The 14981-nt window shown below is 39.0% G+C and overlaps 1 protein-coding gene and 1 long non-coding RNA gene across 3 annotated transcripts in view; one reads left to right on the top strand and one right to left on the bottom strand.

Moving 5' to 3' along the window:
• Nucleotides 1-14981, bottom strand: part of setbp1 (SET binding protein 1) — a 331846-nt gene that overhangs the window by 85356 nt on the left and 231509 nt on the right. For both annotated transcript variants that reach the window (XM_069924235.1, XM_069924234.1), the window contains exon 3: nt 4046-7601. In XM_069924235.1, the coding sequence (XP_069780336.1) occupies nt 4046-7601 (3556 nt within the window). The remainder of the gene's footprint in view (nt 1-4045; nt 7602-14981) is intronic.
• LOC138757242 (uncharacterized) overlaps nt 1-14981 on the top strand; it is a 1106005-nt gene that overhangs the window by 1010790 nt on the left and 80234 nt on the right. The window lies entirely within an intron of this gene.

Genomic DNA, 14981 nt, shown 5'->3' with positions numbered 1-14981 from the left:
CTGTGTAATCCCATCCTGGATTTCCTCATCTCCAGATCACTATCAGTGAGGATTGGTAAGAACATCTCCATCAGCAGCAGGGCACCACAGGGTTACGCTCTTAGCCCCCACTCTACTCGCTATACACCTATGGCTCAGTACGACAGCAACACCATCTACAAAATTGCTGACGACAACACGGAAGTGGGATCTTTAAAAAGGGGCGATGAGTCAGCATTAAGGAGGGAGATTGAAACTTGGCTGAATAGTGCACCAACTTTGCACTCAATGTCACCAAAACCAAAGAGCTCATTTTAATGACTTCAGGAAGGGAAAACCAGAGGTGTTATTTTTTGGAAGAGAACAAAACATTCTGGAAATAATTTGTATCAATGGGTATGGTGAAAATGTGAAATTAGTTTTTGTGAAGAAGTGGTACTAAAGAAAGTAACAAGTCCAAAATCCCCAAAAAATCTTTGACCTGATGTCCTACACACTATGATTTTGTAAGGACAAGATAAAACATCATAGTATTGATTAAGATCATCCAGAATTGATTTAAATTACATTTTAAAAATGTTAAAATTTAGACATACAGTATAGGACCTTCTGGCTCACAAGCCCGTGCCGCCCAAATACACTAATTTACCTTCAACCCCCCCTAGTTTTTAAAGCACGGGAAGAAACCAGAGCAGACACAGGAAGAACATGCAGACAGTGCAGGATTCTAGCTGCAGCTGTTACCACAACACTATTAACCTGGGTTCAAATCCAGCACTGTCTATAAAGAGCATGTCTGTTCTCCCATGTCTGTGTGTGTTTTTCCCAGGAGCTCCAGTTTCCACCAACCCTCCAAATTATATGGGGCTATGGGTTAATTAGGTGGCATGGGTTGAAATGGCTGGTATCAACTGTGGTAAATAAAATTTAACCTGGGTCACTGGCACTGTAATAGCTTCGCACTAATCTCTATGCTGACTGTGCCGCCATTTGCCATTGGCGTGCCTTCTTAAGGGTTGCCTTGAGGCACTGATTCCAGGAAAGGTTTTATGTTATAACTATTTTCATACATTAATTGTGTGCAGTTCTGCTGGTAGGATGGATGTTATTGCACTGGAGAGAGCAAAGTAGATTCACCAGGATGGAAGACTTTCATTATGGGGAGAGATTAGATAGGATGAGCTTGTTTTCTCAGGAACAAAGGAGACTAGGAAATGACATGAATGAGGTAATGAGAAACATGTTTCCCATGGAAGGAGGTCTAAAAGTAGAAGGTATAGGTCTATGTCTGAGAGGGAGATAGTTTAAAGGAGATCTAAGGGGCAAATTTTTCACACAATGAGTAGCTGGAATCTGGAGTGAGATGCCAGATGAGGTGCTCGATGTCAGAACCGTGATCACATTTAAAAGGCATTTTGACAAGGTATGGATTAATAGGGAATTAATGCAGGCAAGTGGAATTAATTAGATAAGTATGATGGTCTGTTCTGCTTTATGATCAAGTAGAGGTAACAAAAGATAAATGCATGGTGGTTTATGAATATAAACTGAGGAATTTGTTTTTTTTCCAAATTTTATATTAATACATACAACCCAGTATTAGGCCCTTCCGGTACACAAGCCCCTGCTGCCCAAATACCCCAATTAACCTACAGCCCCTGTACATTTTGAAAGATGGGAGGAAACCAGAGCACCCAGAGGAAAGCCACACAGACATGGGGAGAATGTATGAAATGCTTACAATCAGCATCAGATTTGAACCCGGGTCGCTGGTGCTGTAATAGCATTGTGGTAACCATGACGTTAAAAGTGCTGCTCTTCTATTCTAACCTTTCCACCCTAACAAGATAACCGTGCCGCTCCAATATGTTAACTGAGCCAATAATTTTCGTACTACAAGATAGCTAAAGATATGTTTTAACTTCCAAAGACCATTTTATAAGACAACCTAAATGAAATTTGGGCCTCTGATCAGGAAATGATGACTGCTGAACACAATGCACAAATCAGAAACAATAGATTCTTTTTAGACTGACAGCTTTTAACATCTGGGCAATTACAAGGATTAGTGGTTTCCTTCTCCTATTAACTATATAATTGAAATCCATATAATTAAACTGAATGGTAGAACTGAGTGTAATGCATCCAGGTTGGCTGATAATATAATGCTAGGCAAGAAAAGAATCACAAAGAGGTCACAAACATATGTAACAGGTTATGTTAGCGAGTACAGATGATGAAATATAATGAGAAAAAATATAAAGTTATCCACACTGGCTGGAAAACCAGAAAAGCAAGACATTTTTAAATGGAAAGAGACCAGAATTTGTTGATATCTTTAACTTTTTCTATTCCTAATTGTTCACATTTACAATATACTTGAATCTCTCCTTTCCATTCAATGTGGATTGAGTTCAGGCCCCCGTACAATTAATACTGCCACCATTACTTGTGCGATTTGGTGAAATTGAATTACGTTGGTCTCAACTGTCTTCTCAAACTGCTTTCAATTTAAAAACATACCTTTATTCCTTGCTTTTCATCTTCTCCTACCTTTGTAATATCTGTCTTCTGTTCCACAAGCTTTAATTGATTGCTTCTTACACGGAGACTTATTTTACATTATTTGGATATTGATTCTGAATGAACTCTGTTCAGCTTGTTTACTTTGGTTATTTAATTCCATCAATTAACTAATTTGTAACACAAATTTGAAATTTAAAAAATGCCTCCCTAGTAAGATCAAATTTCTCCGCATACTCAGTCTCTACACTGTAAACTGTAGATTTCAATAATTTTCCACAGCTGATGTTAAAGGAACAAATTCAGAATTTCCTTGTATTAATCTCTCATCTTTATTAAATACTGGAATTAATTTTGCTATTTTCCAATCCATAAGGGAAAGTTCCTGATTCAAGAGAGGTTTATGAAAATATGGCTAAATGATTTGCAATTTTCTCCCTTTAAAACTGCCATCAGAAATAATAGTCTGAGATATTTACTAATCTTTGGTGCCAATGTTTCCACTAATACTTTAAATCTTAGTACATTCTAGTTCCAAATTTATTATTTTCTTGAAATATCTATTATACTATCCTGTTCCTTTACTCACCAACTTGTCATTTAGACTAAAATAAAATTAAATAGCTGATAATCTTATAAAAAGGGATATATTTTTAAAAAAGTTATGGAGTTCAAACACAACAAAGACTCCGGGTGCAATATTTATTGATGATTGAGTGTTCTTGTACATTTTACCAGAAAATACCACAAAATTACAAATTCTATAGGCTTTCAAATTACTGCTAAAGAGTAGCCAATTTTCCTTAATCTGTTGGGCTTGTTTAGTCTACTTTGCACCTCTGAAGACACATATACTAATCTCTCAAAGGAGTTATGAAATGCAGTGATTTATTACAGAATATCGACCATAAAACAAAATTTCCCCTCATGGAATTCAGTACAAATACCATCCTCTCAATCAACATGCTCCAGGCTCCAATGTCCCATATGATATAGAGCTAAACTTAAAATGCTTAAGGATGTTCGAATGAGTAGTTTGGTGAAGGCTTCATTGCTTTGCCAAGCTAAGACTAGTAGTGATAAAGATCTACATCACTTCTCAAATACCACATGCAAGTAACCTACTGAAAAGTTCAGTCACATATTACTCCATTCAGCAAAGCTACTGCATGCCATAATAATCTCATTATTTTCAATGTCTTCACTGAAAAGCAAATCACAACAAAAGTGACCTAAACCAATGCATATCACATTAACTGTTGAAGTTAGCTGTAATGGGGTAGCAATTTTATTACTAATTCATAATTTGATCAATAATGTATTAATAATTCCACTGGAAAATGGCTACATTAATTTTAAAGCCAAAAGAATCCTTTATGCTGGAATGAGAAAAGAAAACCATTCTGAAATTTAGGATATCAGATTAGGCAGATTTAGAGATAAGCAAACTGAATAATTATCTGTTTGGGCATATTGCATTTTAATGTACAATTGATACACACAATATATTAGAACAGTTATTTAAAAAAAACCATATCTTTACCTGGTGCTGCAGGGGTACTATATAGAGTTTGCCCCCAGTCTTTTTTATTAGTCCTCAGCACTGGTCCATTCTTCTCCCGATATGATCCAAAACCCTCAAAGTGCCTTTTTCTATTTCCATTTGATTCACTTTCCCTCTTTTCAGCCATACTGCTTACAGAGTGCATATCCCCATAGAGGTCCATGGATGTATCCCTCCTTGTCCGTGTCTCAGTGCTTGTGTACCTTCTAACACAGGCGTCAATAGACTCAGTGATGGAATCGTTTTTTTCTGTAGTCCTTGTCCATTGTGGTAAATCAGAAAGAGCTAACTTTGATGATGTATCTATGTCAAAGATATTTTTTGAGACCTTTTGCCCAGTGTGAATTGGTTCGACATGCTGCTGCCTCAGCTTCTCTTTATGTTTTCCTTTGTCAGCACCCAGAGTGAGATCTTTGTCACTGCTTTCTAGTTTCTGATGAACTAAAGCTTTAGCAAAATCAGATTTGTGCCCAAATATCTCACCCAAGTCTTCCCGTGACCCCATGAGCCGGTCATCTCGATGCTTATGCTTGTGCCTATGCTTGCGTTTATGAATGCGGCTGCTGGGCATTCCTGCACCACCGCCACCTCTTTGTGACGTTAAAGAAGGCTGCATGGTGCTTAAATCCATCCCTAGTGAAGGCTGCAAATGCATGGTATGTTTTACCTTGTGTTTGGCAGTTGATGGCATTTTTAAGTGGGAGCTGGCATGATACTGGGGTGGAGGCATTGTGGGCCGCAAGAAGGGAGCAGATGACCCAAGTGCATGAGACAAGTAAAAAGGAGCTGAATATTGCCCATAATACCCAAGGTTCATCATACCTGTAGCAATAGGCATTGACGTATAAGGCATGCCATAGGGTGCATAGTAACTCCCGCTAGGTAATGGGTAACCAAAACCCTGAATGAAAGGCACCTTTGTCATAGTCTCTTGGGCTTTGGGAGGTCTGCCGCGCCTTTTCTTAGACTTAAGATCAGCTGTCCGGCGAAGATAGTGTAATGGATCATAATGAATATATGGCACAGGATAGTAATGATCAAAATTGACCCTAAAAATACTGGGATATGGGTTATCAGGATAAAATGTGTAGCTTCTGTGAGAGATGCGAAACACTTGGAATTTTGCAGTTAGTTCTTCAAGGTCCGCTATGAATTGCAAATCATCTCTGCTGTGCATTTGCAAGCTTTTTCTCTTTCGTCTATGTTTCTGCTTCTTCATGTTTTCATGAATGCGATAATCATCCACGAGCATGTGTTTCTGTCTGTGATTGTGTTTTCCTTTAGCACCCGGTTCTACTGTTGCACCTTCTGAGGGATCAAGAGTACAAAAGTCAAAGGAGTATTTGCGGCGTGATTCTGTACTCTTCTCTGCTTGATCAGAAGTGCTGTTATTGTCCGTTCCAATTCCACTATCACTTGGTATCGTTTCTTCACTGTGAGACTCACTGATCGGTGATAGCGTAATCTCCTTTAAAGAAGCTGCCTCAGATAAATGAGAAGGAGAATTTGCCAGAAGCCTAGGTGGAGACAACTTCCAAGTGCTTGCATGCAAGCTTTTTGGGGTTTTTGTAGGAAGTGCACAAATTGGCTGAAGGTTTGGCATTGCCTTTGACTCAGATAAGTTGGTTTCACTATTGACTGGGCTGAGGCTACCTGCAGGCCCCACTGCCTGGGGAGGTGATGGGTGTGCAGTGGTTGGTGAAACTGTTCCAGTCATTTGTGAACCAAAAGGCACAGTTGGAGTTTCTGAATGGGTAGAAATCGGCTTTAAATATTTATCAGCATCTTTGTTTCCAATTTGCTGCATTTGTCCCATGGCTTTTGGTTTTCTTCCTCTCTTTTTGCCGATATAAATAGTCCCTCTCTTGCTAACATTAATTTGTTTTCCTAACTTGGTCTCAAGGGCAGAAGAGATTGCTGAAGCAGTACTGCAGGACTGTACTTTCTTTTTCAGTGCTGTATTATTGTTAGAATAAGACAGAATTTGATTCAAAATATTCTTCCGTTTCATGGTTTTCATTTTATTGATAGTTTTGATTGTTTTCTTATCCAGAACATTTATTTTTCCATCCTTTTTGGGAAATGACATATGATTAGGCTCTAAGCTGACAGAATTCATTGGTATTAGTTTACCATTGATTTTTCTTTTTTTCTTTTTCTTACTGCTATTGGGAGACTCACAAGAGATGGGGCTTACTGGGCTTGTAGCAGTTCCTTCATGTATTGTCTCAACTGTAAGTAATGGCTGCTTCTTTGGTCTTCCCCGTTTTTTCTTCACTGGGGTAATGACTGTGAGACTGTCTGTATTGGAATACAATGGACTAGCTGGGGTTATTGGGTAGGCAGATGGAGGCTCCATGACTGTACTTTTTTCCTGTGAGACACTGTTTTCCTTCAGAAGACTCATGGTTTTACATTTGGCAGAAATGTTGGTGTTTTTAGCTGCATGCTTTGAATGCTTCATTTCCGTGGGCCCACTTCTGTTTTTGGTGGGATCAATGAAAACCGGTGATGCCAATATGGCAGTCGGTTTTCTAACCCTGCTGCCACTATTTGAGAGGTCCGTTGGTTCACAGGCTCTCCCCACTGCTAGGTTGATTTGACTGAATTCATTCTCCACATTTCTACTCTGCTGCTTGATAATCTTGCTACTGATCTGGCTCCTACTGTTACTTCCTTTATCTTCATCATTGGGAAAGTTATTACCTAGGGCATTTTTAACATTTGATTCAGCAAATAGGGGTTCCAGTTGTAATCTTTTGTTCAAGATTGTTTTTGACAACCTTCCCTTTCTTGTTCTACTGCCAGCAGACATTGATGACTGTGGTTTTATTGGGATTCTAATCATTACAGAACCTGAATCCTTTTCTTGACTGCTCAATGCGGTGGGCCTGATGGGAGATGCTCTTGATGGTGTTTCTGGACTTGCAACATGATTTGCTGAAGTGTCCTTCTTACATTTTGCAGTCCTATGAAATTGTAACTCTGTTCCCTTCTGGCTATTTTTGTCCCACTCAATGGAGTTGTCTATTGGTTGGTTTTTAGAGCATTTAGAATCTCTTCTGCTAGTTTTTCCTGACCCACTCCCACGTTGTTGGTCCGTGGATTCTGAATGCTCTTTGCTTTTTTCTGCTGATTTGGTTTGTGTAACCATGGGATCTTGGTGCCCAGTTGACAATTTTGGAGTTACCAGCCGGTTAGCATTCACAATGGACAGCCCAGCATTGCCATTTATAAACTGATTCCAGGTACAGCCAGAAACACGCTTGTTCAATGGTGAATTTGAAAGGTCACAGTACTGCTCTGAAATGGAATTTGTGTTAGCATTGTTTGCTACTTCCCTCCGAGCATCCGCATCTGTTACATTACTCTGAAAAGTTGGGGAGATTCCAGAAGACGCCGACCACTCAAGCTGAACCTGCTTCACTCTTTCCTGGTACTTTGGTTTCACGCTGTCCGCAATGAAGTCATGTTGCAACCTTGAGGGAACCTCACTGAATCGTACTTCTGGTTGCTTGTGAGACCTTGCTTGACCCTGTCAGAAGAAAAACAATCTTTTAGTGAGTCTGACCTATGCCAGTGACGACAAAAAAAAAATCGAGGAAATAAATAAATAGATAAAATTCAAATAAATAAGACTGGGCGGATGAAGCCCGCGGGGGAACACAAAGACTTCGTTGGACATGAGCAAGTTTGACCCGCTGAAGTAGCAATTCACCTCAATGTGTACGCATTTTTTTGCTGTCGCCACATGCATGGAGGTGAGTCAGGTTGTTAGTGCAAGGAAGGTGCGACAAGGGTCTGACTGGGACACTTGGGTGGAGGTGAGTCTGGTTGTCAGCACGGAGAAGGAGGTAGAGTACACCTAGCGCCTAACCGGGACACTTGAGACAGAGTTGGCGGGATAGGGATAGGATATGGAGAGGGAGAGGGAAAATGGCAGCGGTGCTGAGACTTCGCTGTCAAGGTATGCATTTTAAACTCGGTGTAGAGTGCTCTCCATAATATTTGGGACAAAGACACTTTGTTCCTTTATTTTCCCCTGTACTCCATAGTTTTAAGTTTGTAATCAAACAATTCACATGTAATTAAAGTGCACATTCAAGAGTTCATACAAGGTTATTTGTGTACATTTTGGTTTGACCATGTAGAAATGACAGCACTTTATAGGCATAGGCTCCTCATTTCAGGGCATAATGTTTGGGCCATTGGCTTCACAGATGTTTGGATTATGCAGGTATACTTAATTGCTTCATTCGCGCAGGTATAAAAGAGCTAGGCTTGCTTCTAAGCTTCTGATCACCTTTGGAGTCTGAAGTTGCAATTCTTTTCAACACAATGACAGAGTTGTGCCAATAAAAGTCGAAGAAACCATTATGAGACTGAAAAACAAGAACAAAACCTTAGTATTATCAAATCAACAGTTTGGAACATCATTAAGAAGAAAGAGTGCACTGGTGATCTCAGTAAGCACAAAGGTATTCGAAAGAAGATCTCCACTGCTGATGACAGAAGAATTTTCGTCATAAGGAAAGAAATCCTCAAACGTATGTCCAACAGATCAGAAGCACTCTTCAGGTGGCAGATATGGATGGTCAATGACTAATGTCCACAGAAAACTTCATGAGCAGAAATACAGAGGTTGCATTGCACGATGCAAACCACTAGTTAGCTACAGAAACAGGATGGCCAGATTACAATTTGCCAGGAAGCACTTAAAACAACTGCAGAATTCTGGAAAAAGGTCTTGTGGACAGATGAGACCAAGAACTTGTATCGGTGTGATGGCAACAGCAAAGGGTGACGGCGTAAAGGAACTGCCCAAAATCCAAAGCATACCAGCTTTGCGTTAGTTTGCATCTTGCAGTGTAGCCTCTGTTCATGAAGCTTTCTGTGGACAGTCATAATTGACACATCCACACCTGCCTCCTGAAGAGTGTTTCCGATCTGTCAGACATACATTTGGGATTTTCCTTCATTATGACGAGAATTCTTCTTTCATCAGTCTTCCTTGGCCTAACAGTCCCTTTGCGCTTACTGAGCTCACCAGTACGCTTTTTCTTCTTAATGAAATTCCAAACTGTTGATTTTGGGAATTCTAAGATTTGGGTGATGCCGCTTACTGTTTTATTCTTGTTTTTCATAATGACTTTTTTGACTTTCACTGTCACAAATCTGGTCCTCGTGTTGAAAAAATGGCAACTAGACTCCAAAGGTGATCAAAAGCTTAGAAGCAAGCCTAGCTCTCTTATACTTACACCAATGAAGCAATTAAACATACCTGAAATATGAGGTCAAATGTCCCAAGCATTAAGGTGCCCTGAAATGAAGGGTCACTGTATAAAATGTATACAGATAACCTTAATTAAACTCTGGAATATGCACTTCAGTTACATATAAATGTTTGATCACAAATGTAACACTGTGGAGCACACGGGCAAATAAAGAAAAAATATCTGACCCAAATATTATGGCGGGCACTGTATAAGACGACCCTGATTTTGAGTGGGTTAATTATGGTGGCAGCACGGTTAGGGTAGTGGCTAGCACAATACTGTTACAGTGACAGCGACTGGGGTTTGAATTTAAATTATTTAAGTTATGGGAATTACCTTCATTAAAGTGAATTTTATATAATTAAAGACTACAATATGGATTTTTTAAAAAATTACATTTTGCACTGTCTTTTATCTTTCAAAAAGTGTATTAGTTTGGCATTGAAAGAGTGAGTCTCACTCAAATGGAAAATTTGAATATCCACGATCCTTGTAGGTGCCGGATAATAGGGCTTCTACTGTATACACATCATTCTAATGTTGCCATAATAGACCCATTTTATCATCCAGCACTCGATAAAAAGGTAGTAGAAAAGCCTGCAAAAGGTAGTTATTGCTAATATTCCGATCTAACATCATTCTACTTCACAGAACAACCACACTTAACATATTCTCTGCCACCAAGTTTTTGAAGGTATAGGTATTTTAAAAATCTTCTTCATAATTCAAACCCAGCACTGTACATCTGAGCAGAGCAATGGTATCATATCATCAATTTTTCTTGAATATATTAGAATTTGTCTAATTAGATATTTTTGAACATTTTAACAATCTATGGTGTTAATTATATCTTTGACATACTGTATATGCATTGCTAAATCTACAATTTTTCAGCTTAAAATATCCAACAAATATGATTTATTTTAAATATTGTTTCCTGCCATTACATTTTTATCATAATTTGAAGTGCAATTAAAGTTAAACTGGTGCAGTTATCATTCTATGTAATGTCTGAATAATTGAACCAACTACATAACATATATAAAAATATGAAAATGTAAGACCTTTTACAAGAAAAAGAATTTATGACATTTTCTTCATACCAGGTACTTATTTAATGAGTGCAAGGTAGTCAGGTAAAAGGGTTGTGTGAGCAGAAATCGTTATTGCACTTAAAACATACTACAATGAACACTAAAGGAGCCATAACATGCTAGGCTGTGGACCAAGACCATGAAATGATATTAACCTATAATCCATTTTTGGCTTGGGGCAACCTTGTGTTAATTTTAAAAAAAATTAAGAGATTTAGCATGGCAACAAGCTTTTCCGGCCAAGAGACTGCATTGCCCAAATCCCCCTTGTGACCAATTAACCTACTAACCCTGAAAGCCTTTGGAATGTGGGAGGAAACTGGAGCACCTGGATGAAGATACGAAAAGAATGTACAAACTCCTTACGGACAGCACCAGATTCGACCCTGAGTCACTGGCGCCGGAATAGTGATATGTTCACTGCCACACCTATGACTGTAGGTCAGAACGACAACAACATCATTTACAAATTTGCTGACGAATCCATGGTAGTGGGTTGCATAAAACATGGTGATGAGTCAGCATACAGGAGGGAGATTGAAAACCTGGCTGAAGTATCCATCAAAAACAACCTTGCATTCAATGTCACCAAAACCAATGAGCTGATTATTGACTTCAGGAAGGGAAAACCAAAGGTGAACGATCAGTGATCATTGAGGGATCAGAGGTGGAGAGGGTGAGGAAATTTAAGTTATTTTAAGTCACCACCTCAGAGGCTTTTTCCTGGACCCAACACATTAATAGCATCATGATGCAAGCAAGTCAGTGCCTCTACTTCCTCAGGAGTTTATGCAGGTTTGGTATAACATTGGAAGCCCTGGCAAATTTCTACACTGTGTAGGGACTGGTATGGAGTCACCAATACTCATGAGCGGATAGCCCTGCCATAGCTAGTGGACACAGTCTAAGACATCACAGGCAAAGCCCTCCGCACTATCGAGAACATCACAGGCAAAACCCTCCCCACTATCGAGAACATCTACAGGGAACTCTCTCATCAGAGAGAAGAGGCAATCATCAAAGAGCCACACTACCCAGCAGGTTCAGGAACAGCTACTACTCCTCCACTATCAGACTTCTCAACAAGAAACTTAATCATGGACTCATTTAAGGACTCTTACTTTTGCATTTAATTGATATTTTTTTTTTCCTCTCTGTATTGCAGTTTGATTACATTTATTTGTTTATATGCATATGTATCTTCTTGAGTACAGTTTTTTGGACTAACAGTAAGTGATAATTCTGTCTGGCCCAAAGGAAAAAGAATCTCAGGCTAATATGTGATGTTATGTATGTACTGACAATAAATTTGAACTTTGAACTTTGACCCTCAAATGGCCCCAAATTCGATATTTCTAAAATTATACCCAAAACAGAAGCAGAAACTGCAAATATGCAATGTTATTACAGCAGCAGCAAACCTTGGTTTGAATTCAGTGTTGGCCTGAAAGGAGTTTGTGCATTCTCCCATGTCATGTTAGTTTCTTCTGGATGCACCTTTCTTCTTCCACTTTTCCAAGGTGCATGGGGTTAGTAGGCTAATTGATCACCTGGGTGTATCTGAACGGGGCATGGTCATGAGTCAGAAGGGCCTGTTACCATGTTATATCTCTAAACAGAAGATGATGGATGGTTGCCCCTAAGCTACCTCAAACCATGATGGTACAATTGTCAATAAAACCCTTCTTAAGAAAGAGTTATATTTCTGCCTGCCAGAAATTTCCTAAAACTTGTAAATACCTAATGATCGCCCTCCAAGTCAAACACTGTTCTGACATGGCAATATTTGGGGATTACTTCCTCATCCTTATTTGGTCCCCCTGTCCAAAAACACTGTGTGATTATCTTCACCAGAATGACTGTAGTGTTTCAAGATGCCACCATTAATGCTCACGTCATGTAAAAATTGAATTTACAAAACCTGAAGCATTGTGCCCAAATGGTCATCTGGGTATTATGATTTTTTTTCTCCAAATTTGATGAGAAAGTTTCATCTGTCCTCAATTCAATCAATATGGCACAACAAGTTTCCAAAAGTGGACTTCAAAAGAGAAAACAAGCTTGCCGATTCAGCATGTTCTGGAAACTGCCATAGGAATATAATGCAAACTACTTAACTTACCTTGGGCTGTCCATCATCTTTCATTTCAGTTACAACAAAATTGAGGGCATTTGTTGAAATATAACGATCCATGCTTCAGCAACAAAATGAGAAGTGCCATATCAAATTTGAAACTATGAGAAGTTAGTAAGTTCAAAGAAGTTTTAAAATAGTTCCAAATCAGAACAATAAGGCATTTAGCCCTATTGGGAGAATTGGGAACAACAGTGATACCTCCCACCATGCCAGGCATCAAAATACATGTATTAACTTCAGCACATTAAATAAAGTTATTTACACTTATATATATACTTATATATGTATATATATATATATATATATAGAACCATATATACTCGTATAATAGTCGAGTTTTTTGGACCAATTATTTGGGTCAAATTTGGGAGGGTCTACTTTTACACAGGTTATACTTTTGACTTCAGTAAGAACCTGTGTCATTCAAGGCGCTGGGATCCCGGATGGCCTGGATCAGGTATAAGTCCGTGTTCAGGGCATCGGAAGCTCCGGTGGGCAGGCAGCTGAGGCAAGGATCCATGGTCGGAGTGTTGGGAACTTTGGTGGGCGATCAGCCGAGGTGAGGGTTCACAGTCAGGGCATCGGGAGCTTGGATGGGACTGAAAATGGGGAGGGGGTCGAATTTTACATGGGATCAACTATTACACGAGTATTTTTGGTACATCAAACAGTTTTAACCTGAACTCAACCATTTATTCTTTACCCCTAATGCATTTAGACCAAAGATTAAATACTGGAGCCACTGGATTACAGAATCATCATATCATATAGTCACGGTTTGTACCACTCATCCACAATTTACAGAGGCCAATTAATCTACCAAACCACTCAAAATAGGAGTACCCAGAGAATACCCACCCAGTCAAAGGGAGATCATGCAAACTTCACACAGGCAGTACTGGAACTCAGGATAAGATTCTCATCACTGAAGCTGTGAAGTGGCAGCTCTACAAATGGTGCCACAGTACAGTTCATAAAACTACTGAATCTGGCCCACTGCAACTCTTCCTCTACTTTGTTGCAGAATTCTGATAAAGTTTGATGATGCTGATGGAGTTAGGAAATCCATTCAGCACAAACATTCATGAAATTCATGAAATGGCCTTTTCCACAATGTTACAAAGATTCAGGTTCTGCAGGTGATTTTCTTTCAACTGCCCTCGGAGAGGGAGAATGGAGGTAAGGGAAGCGGAATGGCAATTTGTTGGTGGTGGAGCAATTGATTGAAGCTTCAGTAGTAAAGACAGAAACCAAATTTGGGACATGCTTGACCTGACTTTCTGGTATGTGCTGCATGCTAAGTGTAAGAGTTAAGGGTAATGGGGGAGGAGAGAGCCAAAGAGACATAAGAGCTTGTCATATTGAGGAATAATAAGACTGCTGGAAGATAACTTTGCAATTTTTTTATAACATCAGGTAATGGTCTTATCAATGGGAACTATGGCTTGAATTTAAAATAATGCATCAAGATTAGTTGGAGCAAAACTGGACAAAAGTTATTATTACTCGACCATATAATAAATGCAGTTGCACTGGGATTAACTAACGAGGTATATTTGACTCCTATTAACACACAAGAGATGTTTAAAAAAAATGCCATGCTTTGTGAATCAGCTACTCTTCCATCTGAGCAATTTACGTCTAAAGCAGAATCCTTTATTAAGAGGCCGCGTATTTTGAGATAAGCAGCTGGTTAGCGCCTCTTTAATTGCTTCCTGCTGTGATTCTCAAACATCTGAACCATTGTTCTGTTCATTTGCATATATTAATAAATTCAAAACTTAAAACAACATACACTGTGGATTGTTTTCTTAGGTTAATTACAACATGCTCTCCATGTGGAGCCAAAATGAAAGCAGTTGAATATTCAAAGCTTTCCATCAGTGAATTTGTTTTTTTAAAATCAATAACATTAATGTCTATGGCCTGGACTGCAACAAAACACTCATTTTATCTCCAGGGAAAAACCTACATTCAAAATACTTACCGTAGATCACTTCTCATGTCACACACACACACACGGTTAAACAAATTTTAAATAAAAAATGTGAAAAGATCTTTGGATATATAAAAATGAATCCATTCGCTGGAAGTTAATTATGGATCCCTTACAGGTGAGAGATTGAAAGATGTTGGTGTTCAGAGGCATCTTTGGGCTGTTGTAAACAAATTATTGATAGGAGAGCAAGTAATTAGGAAGGAAAATGCCAGAAGAAAATTTGAGTCCAAAAACTGTGATCGCTTGTTCTCATTTTATAGGGCACTGGTGAGACTGCATCTGGAATACAGTGCATTGATCTGGCACCCTAAACTAATGAAGAGTAGCACTGTAACAGAGAGAATGCCGTGAAGGTTCATTAATCTAATTGCTAGGACAGAGTATGTTGTGTGAGGAGAAACTGAGCCGA

The sequence above is a fragment of the Narcine bancroftii genome, chromosome 3 (genome assembly GCF_036971445.1).
Source record: "Narcine bancroftii isolate sNarBan1 chromosome 3, sNarBan1.hap1, whole genome shotgun sequence".
Lineage (NCBI taxonomy): Eukaryota > Metazoa > Chordata > Chondrichthyes > Torpediniformes > Narcinidae > Narcine > Narcine bancroftii.
The sequence above is the reverse complement of the archived record's forward strand: the minus strand, read 5'-3'. Positions and strand labels throughout refer to the sequence as shown.